The sequence below is a fragment of the Mycena indigotica genome (assembly GCF_014461135.1).
Source record: "Mycena indigotica strain 171206Taipei chromosome Unknown Mind.scaff0009, whole genome shotgun sequence".
Taxonomy (NCBI): Eukaryota; Fungi; Basidiomycota; class Agaricomycetes; order Agaricales; family Mycenaceae; genus Mycena; species Mycena indigotica.
The window spans coordinates 4,092,904-4,113,533 of NW_023503008.1; the positions used below are offsets into that span (position 1 = coordinate 4,092,904).

The 20,630-nt window shown below is 51.0% G+C and overlaps 9 protein-coding genes across 9 annotated transcripts; 7 read left to right on the forward strand and 2 right to left on the reverse strand.

The window, feature by feature from the left end:
• Positions 1 to 184: 184 nt before the first annotated feature.
• On the forward strand, positions 185 to 1,261 carry MIND_01104400 (uncharacterized protein; the record flags this gene model as incomplete). The annotated part of the gene is made up of 1 exon (XM_037367611.1): positions 185 to 1,261. The coding sequence occupies one exon, from the start codon at positions 185 to 187 to the stop codon at positions 1,259 to 1,261; it is 1,077 nt and encodes a 358-aa protein (XP_037217005.1).
• Positions 1,262 to 4,234: 2,973 nt separating this feature from the next.
• Positions 4,235 to 5,341, forward strand: MIND_01104500 (uncharacterized protein; the record flags this gene model as incomplete). The annotated part of the gene is made up of 1 exon (XM_037367612.1): positions 4,235 to 5,341. One exon carries the CDS (start codon positions 4,235 to 4,237, stop codon positions 5,339 to 5,341), a length of 1,107 nt encoding a protein of 368 aa, XP_037217006.1.
• Positions 5,342 to 5,543: 202 nt separating this feature from the next.
• MIND_01104600 (MYND-type domain-containing protein) lies at positions 5,544 to 6,571 on the forward strand (the record flags this gene model as incomplete). Its single annotated transcript, XM_037367613.1, has 4 exons — positions 5,544 to 5,609; positions 5,662 to 5,909; positions 5,963 to 6,137; positions 6,185 to 6,571. The coding sequence occupies 4 exons, from the start codon at positions 5,544 to 5,546 to the stop codon at positions 6,569 to 6,571; spliced, it is 876 nt and encodes a 291-aa protein (XP_037217007.1).
• An 84-nt stretch (positions 6,572 to 6,655) lies between these two features.
• MIND_01104700 (uncharacterized protein) lies at positions 6,656 to 8,224 on the reverse strand (the record flags this gene model as incomplete). The annotated part of the gene is made up of 8 exons (XM_037367614.1): positions 6,656 to 6,962; positions 7,014 to 7,172; positions 7,226 to 7,416; positions 7,474 to 7,668; positions 7,724 to 7,846; positions 7,900 to 7,971; positions 8,019 to 8,080; positions 8,131 to 8,224. The coding sequence occupies 8 exons, from the start codon at positions 8,222 to 8,224 to the stop codon at positions 6,656 to 6,658; spliced, it is 1,203 nt and encodes a 400-aa protein (XP_037217008.1).
• Positions 8,225 to 8,707: 483 nt separating this feature from the next.
• Positions 8,708 to 9,979, forward strand: MIND_01104800 (uncharacterized protein; the record flags this gene model as incomplete). The annotated part of the gene is made up of 4 exons (XM_037367615.1): positions 8,708 to 8,931; positions 8,980 to 9,293; positions 9,346 to 9,743; positions 9,791 to 9,979. The coding sequence occupies 4 exons, from the start codon at positions 8,708 to 8,710 to the stop codon at positions 9,977 to 9,979; spliced, it is 1,125 nt and encodes a 374-aa protein (XP_037217009.1).
• A 1,232-nt stretch (positions 9,980 to 11,211) lies between these two features.
• MIND_01104900 (Terpene cyclase) lies at positions 11,212 to 14,630 on the forward strand (the record flags this gene model as incomplete). Its single annotated transcript, XM_037367616.1, has 11 exons — positions 11,212 to 11,894; positions 11,952 to 12,107; positions 12,154 to 12,317; positions 12,369 to 12,396; positions 12,447 to 12,543; positions 12,591 to 12,823; positions 12,870 to 12,957; positions 13,332 to 13,420; positions 13,466 to 13,593; positions 13,641 to 13,808; positions 13,876 to 14,630. 11 exons carry the CDS (start codon positions 11,212 to 11,214, stop codon positions 14,628 to 14,630), a joined length of 2,589 nt encoding a protein of 862 aa, XP_037217010.1.
• Positions 14,631 to 14,914: 284 nt separating this feature from the next.
• On the reverse strand, positions 14,915 to 15,516 carry MIND_01105000 (uncharacterized protein; the record flags this gene model as incomplete). The annotated part of the gene is made up of 3 exons (XM_037367617.1): positions 14,915 to 14,930; positions 14,983 to 15,413; positions 15,472 to 15,516. 3 exons carry the CDS (start codon positions 15,514 to 15,516, stop codon positions 14,915 to 14,917), a joined length of 492 nt encoding a protein of 163 aa, XP_037217011.1.
• Positions 15,517 to 17,252: 1,736 nt separating this feature from the next.
• Positions 17,253 to 18,240, forward strand: MIND_01105100 (uncharacterized protein; the record flags this gene model as incomplete). Its single annotated transcript, XM_037367618.1, has 2 exons — positions 17,253 to 17,762; positions 17,812 to 18,240. The coding sequence occupies 2 exons, from the start codon at positions 17,253 to 17,255 to the stop codon at positions 18,238 to 18,240; spliced, it is 939 nt and encodes a 312-aa protein (XP_037217012.1).
• Positions 18,241 to 18,943: 703 nt separating this feature from the next.
• Positions 18,944 to 20,614, forward strand: MIND_01105200 (F-box domain-containing protein; the record flags this gene model as incomplete). The annotated part of the gene is made up of 1 exon (XM_037367619.1): positions 18,944 to 20,614. One exon carries the CDS (start codon positions 18,944 to 18,946, stop codon positions 20,612 to 20,614), a length of 1,671 nt encoding a protein of 556 aa, XP_037217013.1.
• Between the last annotated feature and the right edge of the window lie 16 nt (positions 20,615 to 20,630).

Sequence of the window (20,630 nt, forward strand, 5' to 3'; positions counted from 1 at the left end):
CAACCAGCCTCAGCATCTCGCTTCTGTCATCGAGCCGCAAGGTAATGAATGTCTTTACATCTTCCACAGAAACGCTCTTTCTCGCTGACAAACCATCCACAGGTATAATTGCTATTTTGTTGTCCTATATCTTGAGCTTAGTTGAAGCCCCAAATTCTATTGTGTTACCCTCTCTCTCAACCGGATGGGTTCTAGCCTGCCTCCTTCTACGCGGCTTGTAATAAACTTGAACAGCGGAAGAATTGGCGAAAAATTCTACCCAGTGCTAACTCTACCGGATGAGCTCATCATCCAGATTTTCATGTCATACATTCCTCCATATCCAGAGCACCCACCTATCGCTGGTCCGGGCTCACCAACGTGTCTTCTTGGAATTTGTCGGCTATGGAGGAGTATCGCATTGCATTCTCCTTCACTTTGGCGCGCGATCCATCTATCGCGTTTGGCTCGGCGCGAAAGCATTCAAACCGTCGAAACCTGGCTCCATCGCTCTCGCGACCTGCCGCTTTCCCTCCATTTTGACTTGAAGACTTCGATGGGACCCACTTGTGATGATCAACTGCTCAAAATACTCCTACAGCATCGCTCTCGCTGGGAATACGTAGATCTACGAGTAATCCGCCCTCAAATCGCCCCTCTTTTTGGATCGGCACCTTTCCTGATTCATCTTTCCTTGCTCTGTTGGGATAAATGGTACGACGACGACGACGACACTAAATTCGGGTCCATAACAGCCCAAGACACCCCATCCTTGCGATCACTCTCCTTGTGGGACGTTGGTCATGATGTTGAATCGCTTCCTTGGGCCCAGCTGACTTGTCTGACGTTATTTGACATCGTCTTCTCCCAATGCGCACCTATTTTGGCCGCAAGCCCAAATTTGTGTCGATGCAAACTCGTTCTTACCATGGATCATCGCCAAGCAGTCCACGTCAACCTTCCGGAATTAGAGGCAATGGTGCTCCAAGTGGATGATGGCGTCAGAGGTCCAGTCGAGTCTTGTTTGGCGCATTTTACATTGCCTGCTTTGCGTAACCTGGAGATTCATCCAGGACTGCTCTCTCAGCCGATTGAACAACTCCAATCACTCATTTCCCGTTCTGAATGCCCTCTACGCCGAGTGCGCATTCCAGGCAGCTCTGAAGCTTCGCTGCTCCAACCTGCTTTCCCAAATATTGAAATAGACTTCATCCAGACTGTACGGCTTCGCTATGATGACGAGCGATGGAAGACGGAGGAATATTGGAGGAAAACTGCGTGAAGATCTATCGATTCTAATTTCTGACCATATAAATTATACTTCCCTGTCTGCTTACTCAGCATGTAACGCCGTTACTACCACATTCAAGTTGTTCGCGCGATTCAGCTCCAATTCAGCTTCCACTTTTCGCAACCTAACATCTTTCGTTTTGCCCTCTTACCCGTGCCGACAAGCTATGGACTCGTCATCTGTAGCTCCCACGATTCAGACTCAGAACAACCATCCCTCGCGTGACCTTCTGGTTTCGAACCACAGCCCCATACACCCCATTATGAGCCTCCCTCACGAGCTCGTCACGAACATCTTCATTTTCTGTCTTCCTCCATATCCAAACTGCCCTCCAATCCGCGGCCCGGACTCTCCCACCAATCTCCTGGGTATCTGTAGAGAGTGGCGCAACATAGCACTCAATAGTCCCAATATTTGGCGGGGGATAAAGTTGGACTGGCCTGAAGCTTCAAGTCCGACTGGTATCTTACACCTAAAAACGTGGATCCAGCGGTCTGGCAGTTGCCTTCTTTCCATCCGCATAGACCTTTGCAACAGGGAATGCTGGACGGGACAAGACCAAGCCCTGCTCGATGCTGTCATTTCCCAGCGCCAACGTTGGGAATTTCTTGAACTCTTCATCCCATCTGATCAGGTGCCTTTGTTCTCTGGCTTTTCCCCCGCACTTGTAAAAATTGGTATCTTCAGCGTCCTCACCAACTGGCATAAGAAGCGACAGGTCTTCTCGTTCGACCATGCCCCTCTGTTGCGCTCTGTCTACTTTTTCAATGTTGTATTCGGGCCCGGCTCGTTCAACTGGGCACAATTGACATCCCTTCTGCTTCTGAACATACGTGCCACCGAATTCATTCAATGCACCTTGGTTTTGGCGGCGGCCACCAACTTAGTCCACTGTCACCTCTATTGTCAAGGGCGCTTGCTGGAGAATGATATTCGGATAACGCTCCCCCGGTTGGAAACACTGGTCCTTACCGGAGATCTCGAGAGGAGCTCCGACTCCCAGTGCCAATGGCTACCGAGTTTGACACTACCAGCGCTTCGGAGACTGGAAATATCTGAACGTCGACTCGGGGTGCTTGGCTTAGCCCACCTTCAGTCCTTCATGGCGCGCTCAAATTGCCACTTGGAGTTTTTATACATCAAATATATCAAGGGTGAAGAGTTGGGGCTGCCGCTGCAATGCCGTATTGCCTTCCCTACTAGTGCCATCTCAGCAGTTCGCAAGGAGGTTTCGAGCCCCTATGGATGCACTATTAACGTTACCGAAGATTGGGAGGCAGTAGACGGTAACTATTGGGTGAAAACTAGTATGGACGTTCTTGTTTCGCCAGGGGAGGGCTTAGATTCAGAGTCTTGATGCAGATTCGTCGCAGAAGAGGAATGATGAGGCGATCCTTATAAGCTGATTACTTAGCCGTGGCTGTGATGCTGACTCATCGCGGCGACTGAGCTCCCGTCATCCACCGCGTCGGTGACCGCGAACGTTGCTAGTGGTTTTCCTACCTACCGCCATGAACTCTCATGAGCTGCCAGCTACCTTGCATCCCATCACAACTCTTCCCGATGAAATTATCACCGAAATCCTTATCCGCTGTCTTCCTTCATATCCAGACTGTCCTCCAATCTCGGGTCCCGAATCTCCTACCAATTTTCTTGGGGTCTGTAGACATTGGCATGCCATAGCGCTCCATAGCCCTGATCTATGGCGGGGGATACGACTGAGCGCTCATCGAGGCGATGATGGCTCCTCCACCGAAATTGGGTACAAGCAACTTGATACCATGAAGAGTTGGTTGCAACGGTCTGGAAGTTGTCGTCTTTCGCTTAACCTGAACTTCCTTCGCGGCGGGGCGCGACCTATTAACTCCTTGACGGAACTACACCAAGCCATGTTCAGTGCAGTTGTTTCTGAGCGCCAGCGCTGGGAGTATGTGATCTTCTACATTCCGCCAGAGCATGTCTATCTCCTTTCCGGCCCAGCGCCTGCACTTGTGAAGAGCACACTTGTTACCAATTGGAGGAGTGAGAGGCATGTAATTTCATTCGACAACGCCAATCTCCTCCGCTCCGTCTGTTTCTGGAACGTTGCATTTGGACCCAACTCCCTCGACTGGGCCCAGTTGACCACCCTTTCTTTCCTCAACGTACGGCCCGCAGAATGCATCCCAGCTTTGGCCGCGGCCACCAATCTGCTCCGATGCCTACTATATTGCAATAGCCGCATGTTGCAAAATGATGTCCATATCACGCTCCCTTGTCTGGAAACCCTCGTTCTCGCTGGACATATACCAGTGACCTTAGATTCCGAGCCTTGCCAGTGGCTTTCAAGTTTGACATTACCGGCTCTGCGGAACCTTCAAGTTTCCGAACGTCAAGTCGGGATCTCCGGCGTGAGCTGCATCCAATCCTTTATAGAACGCTCAAACTGTCGTTTGGAGCACTTGCGCATCACATGCATCGAGAATGAGGAGCTAGGGTTGGCAGCGCAATGTCGTATTGCCCTCCCCACCATCGCAACGGTTCACAACGGTGTCTCGGAGTACGAGACGTGTTCTGACGCTGAGGATTGGCAGACAGAAGAGTACTGGGTTGAAGAAGATCGCCCAAATTGGGTTGAAGTCGTCGTACCAGACGAATGATTTGGATACTTACAATGGATGTACAGCAACCATAGAATCATTCACTTTACCACTCAATAAGTAAGGTGAAGGGAATTATAGTGGACGGAAGCTTTTTACTCAGGCTTGTGTATGGCAGTCCATACTAGATGTGGCTGTAGCGTCCCGCATCGCGGACGTGACAAAATCGGTCACTCCGGCGTGACTTGCCCCATCTTTCAAAAAAAAGGTTCGAGCCTACACCCGACCCACGATTTTGCATCTTGCCGTCATACATCCGAATCTCGAAACAACCTACTCCGAGTCGAATAGCTCAAGTCCCACTGGCGGTGACTCTCCCGCGAGTATGAACCCCACCATAATGCATAAGACTTCGGTCACCGACGTCCACCCTATCACAACTCTTCCGGACGAGATCGTCTCAGAAATCCTCGTTCGCTGTCTCGCTCCATACCCAGAATGCCCTCCAATTTCGGGTCCGGAATCCCCCACAAATTTCCTTGGTGTTTGTCGGCATTGGCGCATGATAGCGCTGCATAGCCCTAATCTTTGGCGGGGAATACGATTGGCTGCTCATCGTCGGCATCCTTTTGGAGGTTTTTCAGATGCAATTGGACTGAAACAAATCGATGTGTTGAAGAGTTGGCTGCAACGCTCGGGCAGCTGCCGTCTTTCCCTCCATCTAAATTTCCTTGGCGCTGACGACTCCTCGACGGACGTATATAAGGCCCTGTTCAATGTTGTCGCTTCTGAACGCCACCGCTGGGAATATCTTTTCATTTATATACCGCCTGTGCAGGTTCAGCTGCTCTCTGGCCCCGTTCCCGCACTTGTCAAGAGCACAGTTATCACCAACTGGAAGACAGAGCGACATGTAATTTCATTCGACAACGCGACTCTCCTACGCTCTGTCTGCTTCTGGAACGTTTCATTTGGACCCGACTCCTTTGAATGGGCACGATTAACATCACTATCCCTTCTCAATGTACAAGCAACCGAGTGCATCCCAGTTTTGGCGGCGGCCATCAATCTACTCCAATTTCGACTGTACTGCAGCGACCGCTTGTTGCAGAATGATGTTCAAATAACACTCCCTCACCTGGAAACAATCGTTCTTGCAGGGAACCTCCCGCCAGTGAGCACCAGCGCAGAGTCCTGCAAGTGGCTACCAAGTTTGACACTGCCGGCTCTTCGGAACCTCGAAATCTCGGAACATCGACTTGGGCCCCTTGGTGTGAGCTGCCTGCGAGCCTTCATGGCCCGCTCCAACTGTCATTTAGAGCACTTGCGCATCACGTGCATCCAGAACGAAGAGATAGGACTGGAGGCGCAGTGTCGTAGCGCGTTCCCCGCTATTGCAACAATACGCAACGAGAGATTAAAGTCTGAGGGATGCTCCCATACCGAGCATTGGCGGACGGAAGAGTATTGGGTCCAAGATAGTCCCAATTAGGTTGGAATTGTCATCCCGAAAGACTGAATCTGGGAGATAGATATGTTTGTTAGAGAGCTCTCTTAATATGCATTAACACACCATAAAGTTTTTTTTGTTTAAGCTTCATTTCTGCATTGTGTGACGGAGGTATCACGGGATCGCGTCCATAAAACGTGACGTGTGACTCGGACTTGGGCACCTCAACTAACCAGGAACAACCATGCGCCTCCCAACAGGTACTAGTGAATATAACGCCAAACTCGACACCCATGTCACTACCTGGACTGTAAGTCGCGTTCAACCTTGCCCAGTCCACAATTTTTAATGCTGCCTCAAAGATCAACCCGGGTGACGACGACTCGAACGAAGCACAGCCGGGTGAAAGACCATTGTGGGCGAATATGCAATGGCTAAACTCGGGCGGCGACGGCTACGACCCTCATGCGACAACTTTCGGTGCTATCGCCACAAAGATTCCCTCCAAACCGTCTTTGAAAAAATCCTGCGATAAATGCTGGAAGAAACCGGACCAGGACGGAACCCCTTATGCTGCCTGCGCCTCGTGTAAGGTCTCGAGGTACTGCAGGTACGCGGCCGCTTTTTTTTTTGAGTCACGCCAAGGTCGAGTTGCATTCTTAGCCGCGACTGCCAGACAAGTCATTGGAAGGAACACAAACCGCTTTGTCGTGTTCGTGTACAACACGCGCAGGCACAGCTGAAGGAAGCCCCCGACTTCCGCGCTGAGGGTACCTTTGTGTCCCAAACAGCCCTTCGCAAATGGTACTACGACAATGTTGATATTGTCGACTACGCTGTACAGTCCTCCTTCATATTCCCGTCTTATCGCTCATACGAAAACAGATTGTCCAGCTCCTACAGCTCTACAAAGGTGACGCTAACTCCCTCTGGCGGACCCATGCAGTTTTGTTTTCGCTCAAAGGCGGTAAAGAGGGCACCGACGTTGCTGCTGACGACCTAGACTTCTCAGACGCATCAGCGACTTCCTTCACAGATCTCGCACGCCCTGACCGTCTTGAACTCAATTTGCCATTCTTGCAGCTCGTTGGCGCTGGAAAGCGAATCATCCTCATCTTTATTCCAAATCGCACCCATGACCTAATGCTCATCGATAGCCATGACCTCCCAGAGGAGTCGGAATGGGCTGCGATGGAACAGGACAACATGTGGCGAATGCATATCCGTATGCGGGACATGGCTCGAGAAATGGTGGCTAGGGACTCAGTCTAGACGGTATTTCGGCAATAATAGTGTTGAAGGCTCTTTGCTTGTTAAGGAAATCAAGCGAGATTGGAAGTGACGAAGTACTTGACTCTAAACAGGCAACCACAATTTCAACGCGTCCTGTCCTTGGCCGTTTGTGCCATATACTGCGCTCAACACCGCCCGGATTCCACGGATAGTCGTGAATGCTCTCGCCGCAATCGCGCTAAGCAACGCTCCCATCAGCACGAGCAGAAAGACCGACCCAGTGATGCTGAAGGCAATGATGCCGGGAGCCATGGTCGTCGGCGCGTCGAGGCCAGGGTCAGAGGTCGGATCGGGCTTGAGGAGGAACACGGTGAGGTTAAGAATAGTGAGCGAGGCCATGACCGCCAGACTGGATATTGACATGAAAATTCTACCAGACGTGGTATTGAGTAAAATGATAAAAAGGGCAGAGACGACACACCCAATGACGATGGTCCAAAATCGTTGACTGGCAAACATCGCTTCGCGTTGCAGGTTAGCGCCCCAGCTGAGCATGATCTGGATGATAACAGGCAGCAGGAAGCCACAGCTAAAGAAGGGGAAGCAGTAACACATCAGTCCGACATCGCCTCGTGTTGCTCTGGAGCCAAGGTCAATTGAAACACGATAGATTGAAAAGAGAGGAAGACGTGCCCAAACACAGTCGAGTATATCAAACCCGCGCCAAGAGTCGAAACCGCAATGAGCGAGTTCGAAAGGTTACTTGTGAGCTGCAGCATGACCTGACACCAGTCACGGAAACCGCGGAAATATGTCAACTCGACGGTAGCTTGTGTCTTCAGCAGGTGGGCGTAGTTGGCGAGGTCTTCGTCTACCTCTTGTAACTGACCGTGTTTCCAAGTGAGATTTCGAAGAAAAAAAGAGGGTGAAAGTGTGCATACGTGAGACCTCAGAACACGCGTGCGCTTGATGCTTGAGCAATACTGGTCGAGCAGCTCGATTTCTTGCTGGCTGAGCTGATTCCTCTCCTCTGTTAACACCTCTGGACTCGGTACAGCGTCCAAGACATCATACACGCGCGTATTGTTCATAAGTCCAGTCGGTATTCCCAGATTAGACGAGAGCGTTTTGCCTGACTGCAACAGCATGTCAATGACAACACACGATGTAAGTAAGGAATAAAACACCGACAAGTTGAAGAAGGTCCTGCACATTGTCCACCTCGTCGTCCCATTGCTCCGGTGGTTCGCTTAGATTGAGACTAGCGCACAGCTCCTTGAGTTGTGCTATACGATGAGAGCGGTTCACAAGAAACTAAGCGACAATCAATGATGACAGCGAGCAGAAAACAGGAAATAAACACGAACTAGCTGCTTTACTTGCTTCCGAACATAGCTGTACTCTTTCACTTGGTCGACAAAGCGGGTCGTGAAGTACTCCTGCCTGACTGGTCAACGAACGGGGCTGGAGGCCAGTGTGAACCCACGTGTTTGTCTGTGAACGCAAGTGACCTCGTTGGCGCTAAAAATCGTAAAATGCGCTGCTTGACTATTTTTCTCCGTCAGAGGTTGGACTAGAACTCCCAGTGTTGCGCTTACTTGCTTGTGCCCAACTCAGGTCGTGGAAATGGGTCCGCGGGACTTCAACGCGCTGGATGGGAAGATACCACCGCTCGGGGTCTTGCTTCTGCATGGCGTTGAGAAGTTGCGGGCTTACGCATGAGAAAGAGGATGAGTATAACTTATATGACAGGGAATGTCATGGCTAGCGCTGGCAGGCAAGCGGATGGCAGGAGGAATGTTACAATGTCAGGGACGATCCATTGGCGCCCAAGTGTCGAAAGCTCAACTGAGAGAGGATTAGAGTGGTGAATCCAGGTATTTTGGTGCGATTACCACAGAAGATGCAGTTGTGCCGCACAGATCACTTGGAGGGACGCTGGATCACGTGCATATAAGCCTTTTTGAATCCTCCCAGCACGAGCAACAGTTGGCAACACTTAACGCTCGTGCCCTTGCATTCCACGAAATAAGCCGCAATCTGTCAGTCTCCCTGTCTCTCTTCCACAGAACATGATGCCGACTTGCATATTTCCGTTCGGCGCTTCTGTTTGAATGTTAAAAGGCAGATAAACAACGTGCTGTGAGCCAACTTTGCGTTCAATCGATTACCGCTATGCCAATCGGTTTCAAGGCTCCTACTCTCCCCAAGGCCCCGTCGCTCCCCAGCGTCCCCAAGATTCCCTCTCTGCCTACACCCAAATTCACACTGCCTTCAACGCCCACTTTACCCAGTCTTCCTTCCACTGACTCGATTACCAACGCTGTTATCGATGCGCGCGCCAAGGTTGTCCGCAGTATGTCAACCCTTGTTAGCCCATCCGAGGAAGAATCTCAAGAGTCTGTTAATTTCGTCCCCTCACTCCATCGTAATGATAAGTGTAACAGGCTTGAAGAAGCAAAGGAAGAGCCGCCTCTGGAGCCTGTCTACATCGTTCTCCGACCACTCAAGCTCACCGAAGCCCCATCGGCGTATCTGAAACGTCTGGGGAAGATCGTCAAGGCCATCGAGTTCGAAAACTATCTAGCGCTACAACACTGGGGCGTCCTCATCGGAGAGCGATACTACCACCTGCATATAGACGATGCAACGAAGAATATTTCTGTGTCGATGGTGCCGTTTGTTGCAGAACACGAGCGTCATACTATCAAGTTTCCCATCTGGCGAACGCGACTGACCCACGAACAGCGCGTCGGTGTTGGTTGGTTCAATCCAGCTTACGTGAGCATAAGGTCTAACTTGAGTATTTCAAGCGGTCGGAATCATCAAGTCTATGGGGAGGTTTAAGACCGAGGATGAAGTCGAGATTACCGATGAGAAAGGTGCTTTGGTCACTGCTCCGGCCGATCGGGAGCGCTACCATATGAAGGGTCGATATCTCTCCTCGCCACTTGCGGAACACAACATCTTCCGTGGCAAGTACAACGCCCTCGCCAACAACTGCATCCACTTCACGCGCCATTACATCTTCGACCAGATTCTCACTCGCCGAAAGGAGATGAACAACTTTGCGTCTAATGTGAAGTGGCTTGTCGTCAAGTGGCGCGACATGGGATGCAGACGCGGGCCATTGGAGCTCGCAAAATTCCTGTCGGGTATTCTCGGAATGGCAAACCCGCTCGCTATGACGCCAGATAAAGGCGCCAAGATTGTGTGTTGTTTCTCTTGCATACTGTTGCCGTGCTGAATGGTCTATAGATGATTAAACTGTTGAGCATATTCCTGGACATCGACTACAACCCTGTGTTGGACAAGAAGCTTTTGGACGATACCAAGAGCGTGGAAGAAGTTCTGGACGAGGACCCCGAACCTTCTGTGGACGATATGCAGAAAGACCCGGCTCACCTTCCGATTCCCGAGGTTGTGGATGGAGAGGAAAAGGTTTAGTCAGAGTTGTCCTAAAGGCCCCGATAGGCTCTCGTCAATGAAATCGACAAACGTCTCGTCGTTTCGGAATCTTATTGGTTGGAGTTGTCATATCTTTCCCTCATTTGCATGGATACGCAGATTACCGGCGAGAAGACAGCGTACAAGAATCATGGCGATCGCACTGTTTGCTTGCTCTAACAACTGCGGCAGGTGGCTAAACATTGAACGCCAACATCTAGTGGCGAATTCTTGCAGATCGAAGAGAAGTTGGGTACTGATGAAGGCACCACAGTTCAAGCTTATACTGCTATCTATCTATTCGTCGGTGCGAGCTGGTACCTGAATTGCTTGGGATAGGGTCGATTCCTGGACTTAAGGTTGTCTTTTTTTCTTCCTTCCCAAGGGTCCCGCCCGTTCCCGCGGTCGCAATCGCTTGTGTCAAACATCGTCGATCCTATCGAGGTTTAGACTGGGCTCGAGACTTCGAATTGATAGACTTCAAGTTCGAATCAGTAAAAGGCTAAAACCCAAACACTGCTAGTTGCAGTTGCTATAAAGTTGGACCTAATATCAGGACAAGACTGGTGGTGCACCGCGAAGACATGTTGCGATAAGCTGTCTTTGCTGTTATCGATAGTTGTCGATAACCAGGAGGCGCTTCTCCGCCGGCGATCAAAGGAGGCACCCACACAGCACGGCTTGTCTTGTCTTTTTGATCGCTCAGCTTCGCGAATCGCTCTTCTCTGCTCTTGTTGCTGTTCGAGCGCAGAAATTGTCCCTTCACAAGCTTGAGTCGGTCTGAATCGGTGAAGCGCTTCAATGGGTATGACTCATTCAAACACATGTCGTTTTCATATGATTTTTTTTTGTAAAATTACGACCTGGTCGTCTTGGGATGTGAAGAGCGGGTGCTTATGTTGCGCCATGAGGTTGTCGCTTGGAAGGTGAGTGTCGGCATCATTGTGTATGGGCGGACAACATTTTCCCAGGCTGTCACGCTGATCGGCCAATTTCTTTTGTTCTTCACCCACTGGCTCACCTTCCCCTCCGTACACCCCGCCTCATTGCCGAGCGGAATTAACAGTGGACCTGAAACAATCGTCTGCCGAGCGATCCCCAGGGGTTTAATCCCACTCCCCATGGCCAGTTTCTCTCTGAAAAAAAAGAAGAAAACGTTCTCAAAGTCGTGCTCGTTTCCTTACGCAAACCAGCCATGCAAATAGCTGCGTGTACAGGCACATAAATGTTCTATGAAACCTTGTACGGTGTCAAAACAATGCAACTGTAACATTGGCATTGCAACTCCCAGCCTTGCCGACCTCGCATGCTCTCTGAACGGAAGACTCAAAACCGCCGGCCCTGAATCACACTGGAATCACGCCTTGTTGCGACTTGGCCGCCATTATTCTTTTGTTTTTGTTTATATCCCCGCGCGGTCCGACTCCACTGGACACAAAATGGGCAGCCGGTCATGTCTACGGATCGATCGTGAACGCAACAAAACCGATGGAGATCTGATTCAATATCTCCAGAGCCGCGCGCGCCTCATAAGAAGATGGGTTTGTCGTCGGTTTTTCGCTTGCCGACCCACACTTCGCCGCAAAATGACCACCACTGGCATCTCTCCCACTTTCACTGCCCCCGAACCCACGGTCGCTTCGACCAAGCCTGTCGAGGACAGCAAGCCAACATCCTTCGACCTCCCCGACCTCGTTGGGCATTGCAACTACGAGCTATTTTATAACCCCGAGGGCGATCCAGTCGCTGCCCAATCTGTTAACTGGCTCGACTCAAACTGTCCCATCCTCAACACGAAGCAGCGAGTTGCTTTGAAGGGTCTCAAAGCTGGCGAACTTACGGCCCATTGCTACTATACGGCGCCCCCCGACCGCCTTCGTGTAATTTCGGACTTCATGAACTACCTCTTCCATCTGTACGTCTTTGACTCTTTCTCTTTCATCTACTCGGATTTCCTCTGATCCGTTTACAGTGATAACATCAGTGACGGGATGATGACCACCGACACCGAAGTTCTGTCGGATGCGGTCATGAATGCCCTCGAATTTCCCCACTTCTATCGCCCTACCTCTTTCCGCGGCAAAGAGCAGCCCGCAGACGAATTGAATGCCGGAAAACTTGCTCGAGAGTGCGTTCATTTTCACGCTGGTCTTCTTTGACTCACCCTTTGCTAGCTTCTGGGCTCGTGCCATCGAGACCCACGGCCCTGGCTGGCAGGGACGTTTCAAAGAGACCTTCGAGATGTTCTTCGAGGCAGTCAACGTTCAAGCCAAATGGCGCGACTCTGATATCGTTCCTGATTTGGAAACCTACATTGCGATCCGCCGCGACACCTCTGGTGAGTTTTGGTTATTGACCAACTTTGCTAAGACCTGATATCTTTCCTCAGGATGCAAACCTTGCTGGGCTCTGGTCGAGTATGTTTCTTCTTCCTTTCGCTGAATCGTTTTCTCAATCTGTGCCGCAGATACGGCCTAGACATTGATCTCCCCGACTTCGTTGCGGAGAACCCCGTGATTATGTCACTGAACCAGTCGACCAACGACCTTGTTACTTGGTCTAATGTTCGTTTCTTACTCTGCGGAAAACTATGGTTGACAACCGTCCTCAGGATATATTTTCGTATAATGTTGAACAATCCCGCGGCGACACCCACAACATGATCGTCATCCTCATGAAGTACCACGGTCACACTCTTCAGAGTGCCGTCGACTATGTTGGCGAGCTTTGTCGTCTTACCATTGACGCCTTCCAACGCGACCGCTTCGAAGTGCCCTCATGGGGCCCGGAGATCGATGAGATGGTGCAAAAGTACATTGGTGGGCTCGAAGCCTGGATTGTTGGGTATGTTCTTCTACCTTCTGTGTTGTCTCTGTCTGAGCTCTTTCAGCTCGCTCCACTGGAGCTTTATGACCGAGCGTTACTTCGCTAAAAAAGGCGACGAGGTCAAGAAAAATCGTTTCGTCGGCTTGCTTCCCGTGCGCCCCGAGTAAATAAAGGCTCCGACTCAGTATGTTATTCCTATTGCGGTTTTGCTTCCGTCCGATACGATACAAATCCTTTCGACTTCGCCAATAAACATCCGCTGTTGATAATTTATTGGATCTTACTTAGTCTACTGAATGGTACCCTAGAGCAACTAAATATACAATTTTCAAACGGCTGTAATATTGCCACCTTTGTGGACACACAATGGTCCGCCGTCGTGATGAATAATAATTTTTTGAGTCACGTGTGACTATGTCCCTTCGACTCATTCCCCGACTGACCCTCTTCACAGGCTCTAACTGCCCGCTTTGCGATGTGAATACCCTATCAGCGTCAAACGAAACTGTCCTGACCCGCTCTTCAGTTAGCCAAGATCGAGCTCAACAGAGTTCGTCAAACCCGTCAATTCGAGTTGACCCAGGTCAACATCAACGCGCCGGAGAACGCTTCTTGGTATGAGCCCATACTTTCATTCACGGTCTTACTGAGCTCTCATAGGAAGAAGAAGTATGTTTATTGGATACCTGCACTACACTTGGACGGGCAAGAGATAGCGAAAGGGCGCTGGGACGGGAAAGACGTGATCAAAGCACTCGAAGAATGGGAGAAGACGCAGAAGACAGACAGTTCGGAGCAGTAGAGAGACACAGTGAAGAGTCACTGCAGCAGGTAGGTAGCATGACTGCGCGGCTGTATACGAAAACTAAACCCAAACAGGATCAGATTCTTCCTTACTTCAGCGAGGCTCAACCCATCTTCTCTGGACTATGGGAGCCTTCTGGAATCTATGAGCGCTACGAAGCTATATCCGACTTGATGTCGGACGACATTCACCCACTTGGTGCCCCTCCACCGCCAACATTGGACCCATATGAAGCGAACCGGCCCCCGCTGCTTCAACTGCTCAGAAACTAGTCATGTCATCTCAACCTGCCCATACCCCCTCGACAAACCACTCATCGCTCTCTCTCGACAAATACACGAATTCCAACGCCAACAGAATGGAGATAGCGACTCCCCACGTAGCCTGCGGGAACTTGCGGAAAGACTTGAGCGTGTTTCGTGGTCCTCGATATTTGCGCCGGGGACAGTCGGGTCCGAATTACGAAAGGCGCTGAGATGGGGTGACCGGAATCAAGAAGATTCGGGCGACGACGATGGCTATGGCTATGAATGGCTATCGCATATGGCGCTATGGGGTTATCCTCCGGGTTGGGTTTCTACAAAAGACCCGCGAGAAAAGATGCGTGCTCGCATTATGCGGGAGCCAGAAACCCCGACTGAGGACGCAGATGATGAGTCAGAAGATATGATCAAGATTTGGGGCGAAAATGGGGAAGAGGACGTTGTTTTGGCCATGCCAACAGTGGATGCGGGGTTGTCTTCGAATACTAAAGAGCCGGAAACTCAATTTTCTCACCCCAGACGTTGGGCTCATTATCCACGGGCGTATTTCGCTTGGGAGTGCTTGACCATCTACAACGGCGTTCTTCTTAGCCAGCGCGACGCTGACGCGGACCGTGTTGTGCCCTCCATTCTGCCGACTCCAAGAAATACCGCACCGCCACCGCCATCTTCGTCTCCCCCGCCATTGCCTCCATCACTCCCTGAATGGATCAACAGCAATAATGACGGAGAAGAAGAAATGGACCTTTCGGATTGAGCTACATTTCTGCTTCGCGAGTTGTAGCATACGAGACTTGCGTTCCCTTCCAACTACTGCTTCTCATGGAGCAATGTTCACTGTCTATTCCACAAACGTTTAAACGAGTACATTGGGTATCGGTCAAGGACCAGATTCAATTTTCAATAAAAGGAAGTCGAAGTAGTGGAAACCAGTAAACCAGACTCCAATTCAACTCCCATTGCCTGGGGAAGACAGTTGTTCCCTCCATAAATCTGTCAGTGCATAGTAGCAGAAGTAGTCTTAGTCCAGAGCGCTTTGAATCAGAGATAATGCTGGCTGGAAGATCATCAATAACCGGATGGAACAGCCAAGGCCTGAGAAAACGCACTCGATGAAGTCCGCACTTATATACCACTTTGGTGGACCCTCGAAGCCTAGCTTCTCTGCGAATTCTTCGTGTTGCACCTTATTATATCGGTCTTCGATGATAGTCCCATTAGTCTCAATCCAGAATAACGCAAGAGTGGTCAGCAAGTTGGGTTTCTTTTGCGACGGCACGTAGACTGCTGTGACGCCACCAATGATGCCCAACGAGTCCGCAAAAGCGGCACCAACATTATAACCAGTGGCTCGGACGTTGATAGTACCATCGTTGTTGGTCACTCTACCGGTGTTTTCCATCGCCCAGTCCACCATCCGCTTGAATTGAGCATCTTGCATAGGCCAACCGAGCCGACAATCAGCGCAGCGAACCCCGACTAGGTCCAAACGCTCGGGGAGTTCGAGAGACGTGCCGAGTTCAATGACCGCGGCGTAAATCTGCAGAGATTTTTTCAATGAGCCCACAGCTGAGGCGTGACTGAGGCGGATAGTGTACGTCGCTATACTCGAGCGGGAAGGAAAGGAGTTGCTGGGGTGGCATAATTTAGCCTTCGTCGTGAAGGCGTTGTCGTGAGGCGGAGGAGAGTGGAGAAGGCGATGGGATCAGGCTTGGAGTAGGTTTGGGCACAATTTGGATTGGGGTCCGAAGCTCCTAGAAAGCCCAGCGACGGTCCGGGTGGCGCTGTATCGGCTGCGCTGACCTTATCGTGAGTATTGGATTGGAAGTACAAACAGAAGTGAAGGCAGAAACAATCAAGTCCAAAAAGCCTTCATTCTCAGATCACAATTTTCATCGTGGGGTTAGGGTTAGGTCAACAAATTTCATTACAAAATCGAGGTCCCAAAACGCAGACGACAGATAGACAATTACCCAAGTACTCGTAACTCTGACAAGGGATTTAATTGGAACATTTCAGGTCACAAGCATTCCAGAGAGCAACAAGCAACAAAAAACTTCGGGCAGGACTAGTAGCATACAACGTTGGTGTTTATAGTTATGGTAGCCCGTTTAAAGTTGCATGTCCTGCCCCTTTAGCGCAAAGGGCACAACGTCCCTCAATTGCACAATCACGCCAAATGCTAACGTGATAACTTTCTCCACCCCACCGAGCTCCTGCCGTCTACGAGAAGTATGCTGTGTTTTCAGTGGCGGGAGCAGCGGTCTTTGATGAGGGCATCTCGACTGAGACAACGCTGCTCCGCTTGCGACGACGAGGGAGGTTGGCGTGGGTGGGTCCAAGCTGGCCTTTTGGCTCGATCTTGGGGAACGCGGGGGCGAATGAGAGGTAGAGGTTGAAGCCCCTGCGCTCCCGCAGAGTAAAGGGTGGTTGTTTGCTCGCTCGATGAACAGGAGACGGAGCTGTTGTCGAAAGCAGCGGGAATGGTGATGCTCGACATGGTTGGTTGGTCAAAGTAGAGGTTGAGAGTGGTTTGGTAGATGGTAGTGGTGCGAATGCAAGAGCGATTTAGCTGGAGAGTCCAACGAGCCAGAGAGGGTTTTATACCCAAGCAAAGTGAGACATTTTACTTCCGCTACACTGGTTTGACTTGCTTCCGTCGCAGAAGTCTTGCCTTGACGTCATGTTTCGTATCCCGCCATCGGGCACCTCGGCCCACGAGTTGGAGTCGCGCATACAGTCCACGACGCGAAAATTTGCAAGTCGCCGTCGCAGTTGGGAAGAAAAGGCGGCAGACACTCGTGACTGATAACATCAAGCTCGGTTTTCAACTATCATGGTGGATGGGTTGCTCTCCTCCAAGTCAACTAATACTCCGCAAAAGAGACCCCACACCTGTCTTGTCTCCCCAGCAAGGAAGCGAGACACTTTTGCTTCTGCTGCACAGGTCTGAGTTGCATCCGTCGTGCCGCAGATTCAAGTTGACGTCATGTCTAGCACCTCCGTCGCGCACCTCGGCCCATTCCCGGACTGGGTCGTTGGGAAGAAAAGGGACCCGTCAACCGTGGTTGGCTTTCCTCTTGTGACCTGTGATCAACACGAGTTAGTTTTCAACGACCGCCACACCAGATCTCCCACAAAAAGACAACTCCGAACTCTTAGTTACCCAGTCTCATCCGCGCCCGACCGGAAGCATGAGACCTCTGGCACGCGGGACGATCTGGAGTAGCGTGGGGCACCGCCAATTCCGCTCCGTTGGGTAAGACAGCGGGTGGTCTAAGACATCCAACGGCACTCGATTATAAAAGCCTGGCCCTTCCGCTAACCATTCTCAACTACAAACCACAACGACAACCACACTCACAAACATCCACCCACTATGTCGTTCTCATTCGAAACCCGCTCACCTGTCGAGACCGCCCGTCTCGCTGCGAAGCACTGTGACTTTAAAACGTCTTTGCCTTCCGTTCCGACTCCTGCACCGTTTGTCCCCGAGATGTTGGCTACCATTCGCCATACTCCCAAGCGCATTCGGCGCCTGTCACATGCTGGCATCGACCATATCCGTCGTCGCAAGCAATCTGGTCAGGAGCCAGAGGACTTTGCGGCGCCGCCCGAGTTCACTATTCCTGACTACGAGGAGTCAACAACTCAGACTCCGGTCGAGGAAGTTTCACCACTCGCTGTCGAGGGCTCCATGCCAAAGCCCAAACGCTCTCGCAAGTCATCAGTTGCTTCGAGTGTCTCTTCCGAAGCGAGCTCAACGCTACCTCGCAGGCGGCGATCATCCGTGACCAGCGTCGCCGAGTCGTTCTCCTCCAACGAGGAGAAGGTGACGTTTGTGATGAAGGTTAAGGCCTTCCCTTCAACGATCTCGGGTTTCTTCTCGGTGCGTATTTCTCCTTCGACTCTGCTCGTTGTGCTGACAAATGTTACAGAGTTTCGTTTGTCTCATCGCGGCCTTCATCGGCCTGTCCCTTGTCAAACCCGCACCAAACTACCAAGCACCTCCCCCGCGGCCAAAGCCTGCGCGGGTTGCTGCTGCCAACCAGAGTGGAGACGACCGCCGCCCTTCGCTGTTCAAGCGACTGTTGCAAAAATGCAAGGGGTCGTTCAAACCCATCACATCCTCCAAGGCGGTTGAAGCCCCCGCTCACCCCGCTTCCTCGCCAGCCAAGCGACAAGCCCCTGCGGTGTTCACTGCGTGGAGGCGTCACATCAAGCTGCCCGCTTGCCAGTGGAGACGCCACATGGCCATTGTCTCGAAATTCCTCTCCACACGCAAGCTGCGAAAACAACAGCAGCAGCCTGAGGCAGCGCACCCCGCACCAGCCGTCGTGTGTTCAGGGTGTGGCCGACAATCATAAATTCGTACCCGCCACTTCGGATTTCTCTTTTTATTTTACTTTGCTCGAGAAGTCCACATACCAGTTCCGTGTTACCTCCGTTTTCCCAAAATGCAATGAAATTGTTTCAAACCATTTTCCTCCGATGAGTGTCAAGTACCTGCTCGATGCTTCTGCCCAACCCATTACTTGAAGCATAACTGCTCTACTAGTATTTCTGTGGAACGTTACAGTGAGTAAGTATCAAAATATTTCCATATATTGTGGTGCATGAACTTCAAAGAAGAGAGAATGTATCATCAGAGTAATGATTGAGCTAGTATTAGGTGCAGTGCAAGAGGTGTCAAATTCGGGCGTCCAGCCTACCCGAGATCAAACGTAAATTTGATTGGCAGCTCCGGCGCACTGCCATCCATCGCCGGCTCACCACACCAGTTAACCTATTGAAGCAACCAAAAATATGTGAGTTGGTCTAAATTATGGACTTGTTGACTGTTCAACCATTAGTGCCTTGTTTTTGTCTCCTCCAATGGGTAATCCAAACAATGTCATTTCTTGTTGAGCTCCGGTGGACCGGTGGCCCCAAATCGAGCCTGCCGGCCCCGGCCGCCATCAAATTTACGTTTGATTTCGGGTAGGCTGGACGCCCGAATTTGACACCTCTTGGTGCAGTGCTCAAGTTAAAGGTCACGTGCTTATATGACGTTGACAGCGTTCCTTCACGATGAACGATTCGCCATTCCACGGCATACTGCACACCAACACTGCCCCTTCATTGCCTCAACTCGACGACATCCGTCAATATCTAAAGCAGCCATATCAGCAGCTTGCCACGCTTAATACCGAGGTGGACAGGTTGTCTAACCTACTATCAACTACCATCCGGAAGCGCGATGAGCTCGAGAAAGTCATTTCTGATCACGAAAGTCTTTTGTCGCCTATCAAACGGGTTCCACTTGACGTCCTCAGGCTCATTTTCGAACATACCCTCCCTGACAAGCGCAATGCCGCCTTCAGTGACACTGAGGGTCCTCTGCTACTTTCTCGCGTCTGCAGAGACTGGAAACGTATTGCCGAATCCACTCCTCGGCTGTGGTCTTCAATGCATATTGTCGTTCCGCACTTTGATGCTCACCCAGAAACCGTCAGTCAAGTGAAGCGCTTGTTGAATACTTGGCTTGCTCGCTCGGGCAGTGTACCATTGTCCATTACTATGCAGCTGGCCAGCGGTTGGGGATATGAGAACACTCGCCCAGATCCCCTCTTGCCGCTCCTACTGCCACATGCTTCCCGATGGCGGGACATGAAGATATGGCTCTCTCATACCGCTGACATTGAAACGCTACAATCTCTGACCAAAGAAGACGTTCCCCTTCTCCGAAAAATCGATCTTTCGGTTGACCGCCGGCTTTCGGACTATGAATCCACTGACCAGCTCGCACTCACACCGACTCTCAGAGATCAGCTCTCGTTCCTCGCAACAAATCAACTTCAAAGTTTTGCGTTTAGGGGAACACATGCTAGTCTTCCGCTGACAACGTCTTGGCATAGTCTTCGACATCTGGAACTCCGCTTTAATCTCTCAAATCAGCAAACCACCATCGAATACCCGCTACCATTCTTGTGTCATTGCCCTTCGCTTGAGAAACTGCACCTCGAAGTCATGCACTATGACATTCTCTACTCCCCGGATCGCTCTGACCACATTCAGCTTCCTGTCCTACGGTCCCTTAGCCTTAAGCTTTCCAGTCGCAGGCAGCCAAGCGTAGACTTGAATCGAGCACTTGACTGTTTCTCCCTTCCCACACTCCGAAAAGTCCAGTTGTCCCGAAAGCTGTGTGAAGAGCTTTCCGGAGCTCTGCGCTCCATCCCGTATATTACCCATCTCACTATTCGACCTGGGGCATTGGCTTCCGATGTGCTGGCTTCAGCCCTTTCCATATTGTCCGCCCTACAACACCTCCGTATACATGGCGAGCCAAAAATTCCGGGCGCCGACATTCCAACTCCAGGCCAGAATTCCGACCCCAATTTCCTCGAATATTTTATTCCTGTTTCAAACTCCACAGACATCCTTTGTCCTGCCCTCCAATGCCTCGAGTTTGCTAACATACACGCGCTCAGCGAAGAGCTCATTGTGCGCTTTATTCTTGCCCGCAGATCCGCTGTGGTCCCGACCCAGCTTGTCCGCTTCAACTGCTCTATTCACCGAGAGGCTATGGGACGAGACATGCGCACCCAGTTGGCTGATGAGTTGGCTAGCGGCTTTGAATTGGGAGTGTACTACGACCCCCCGCCAGTGATGAGGATAAGATACTGGCCGTTTGAAGGGGCTTTGCCTCAGAAAGCGAGTTTGGGAGATGATTGGCTGGGTGGTCGTTACGATTACGAGTAAAACATGTATTCTTTCC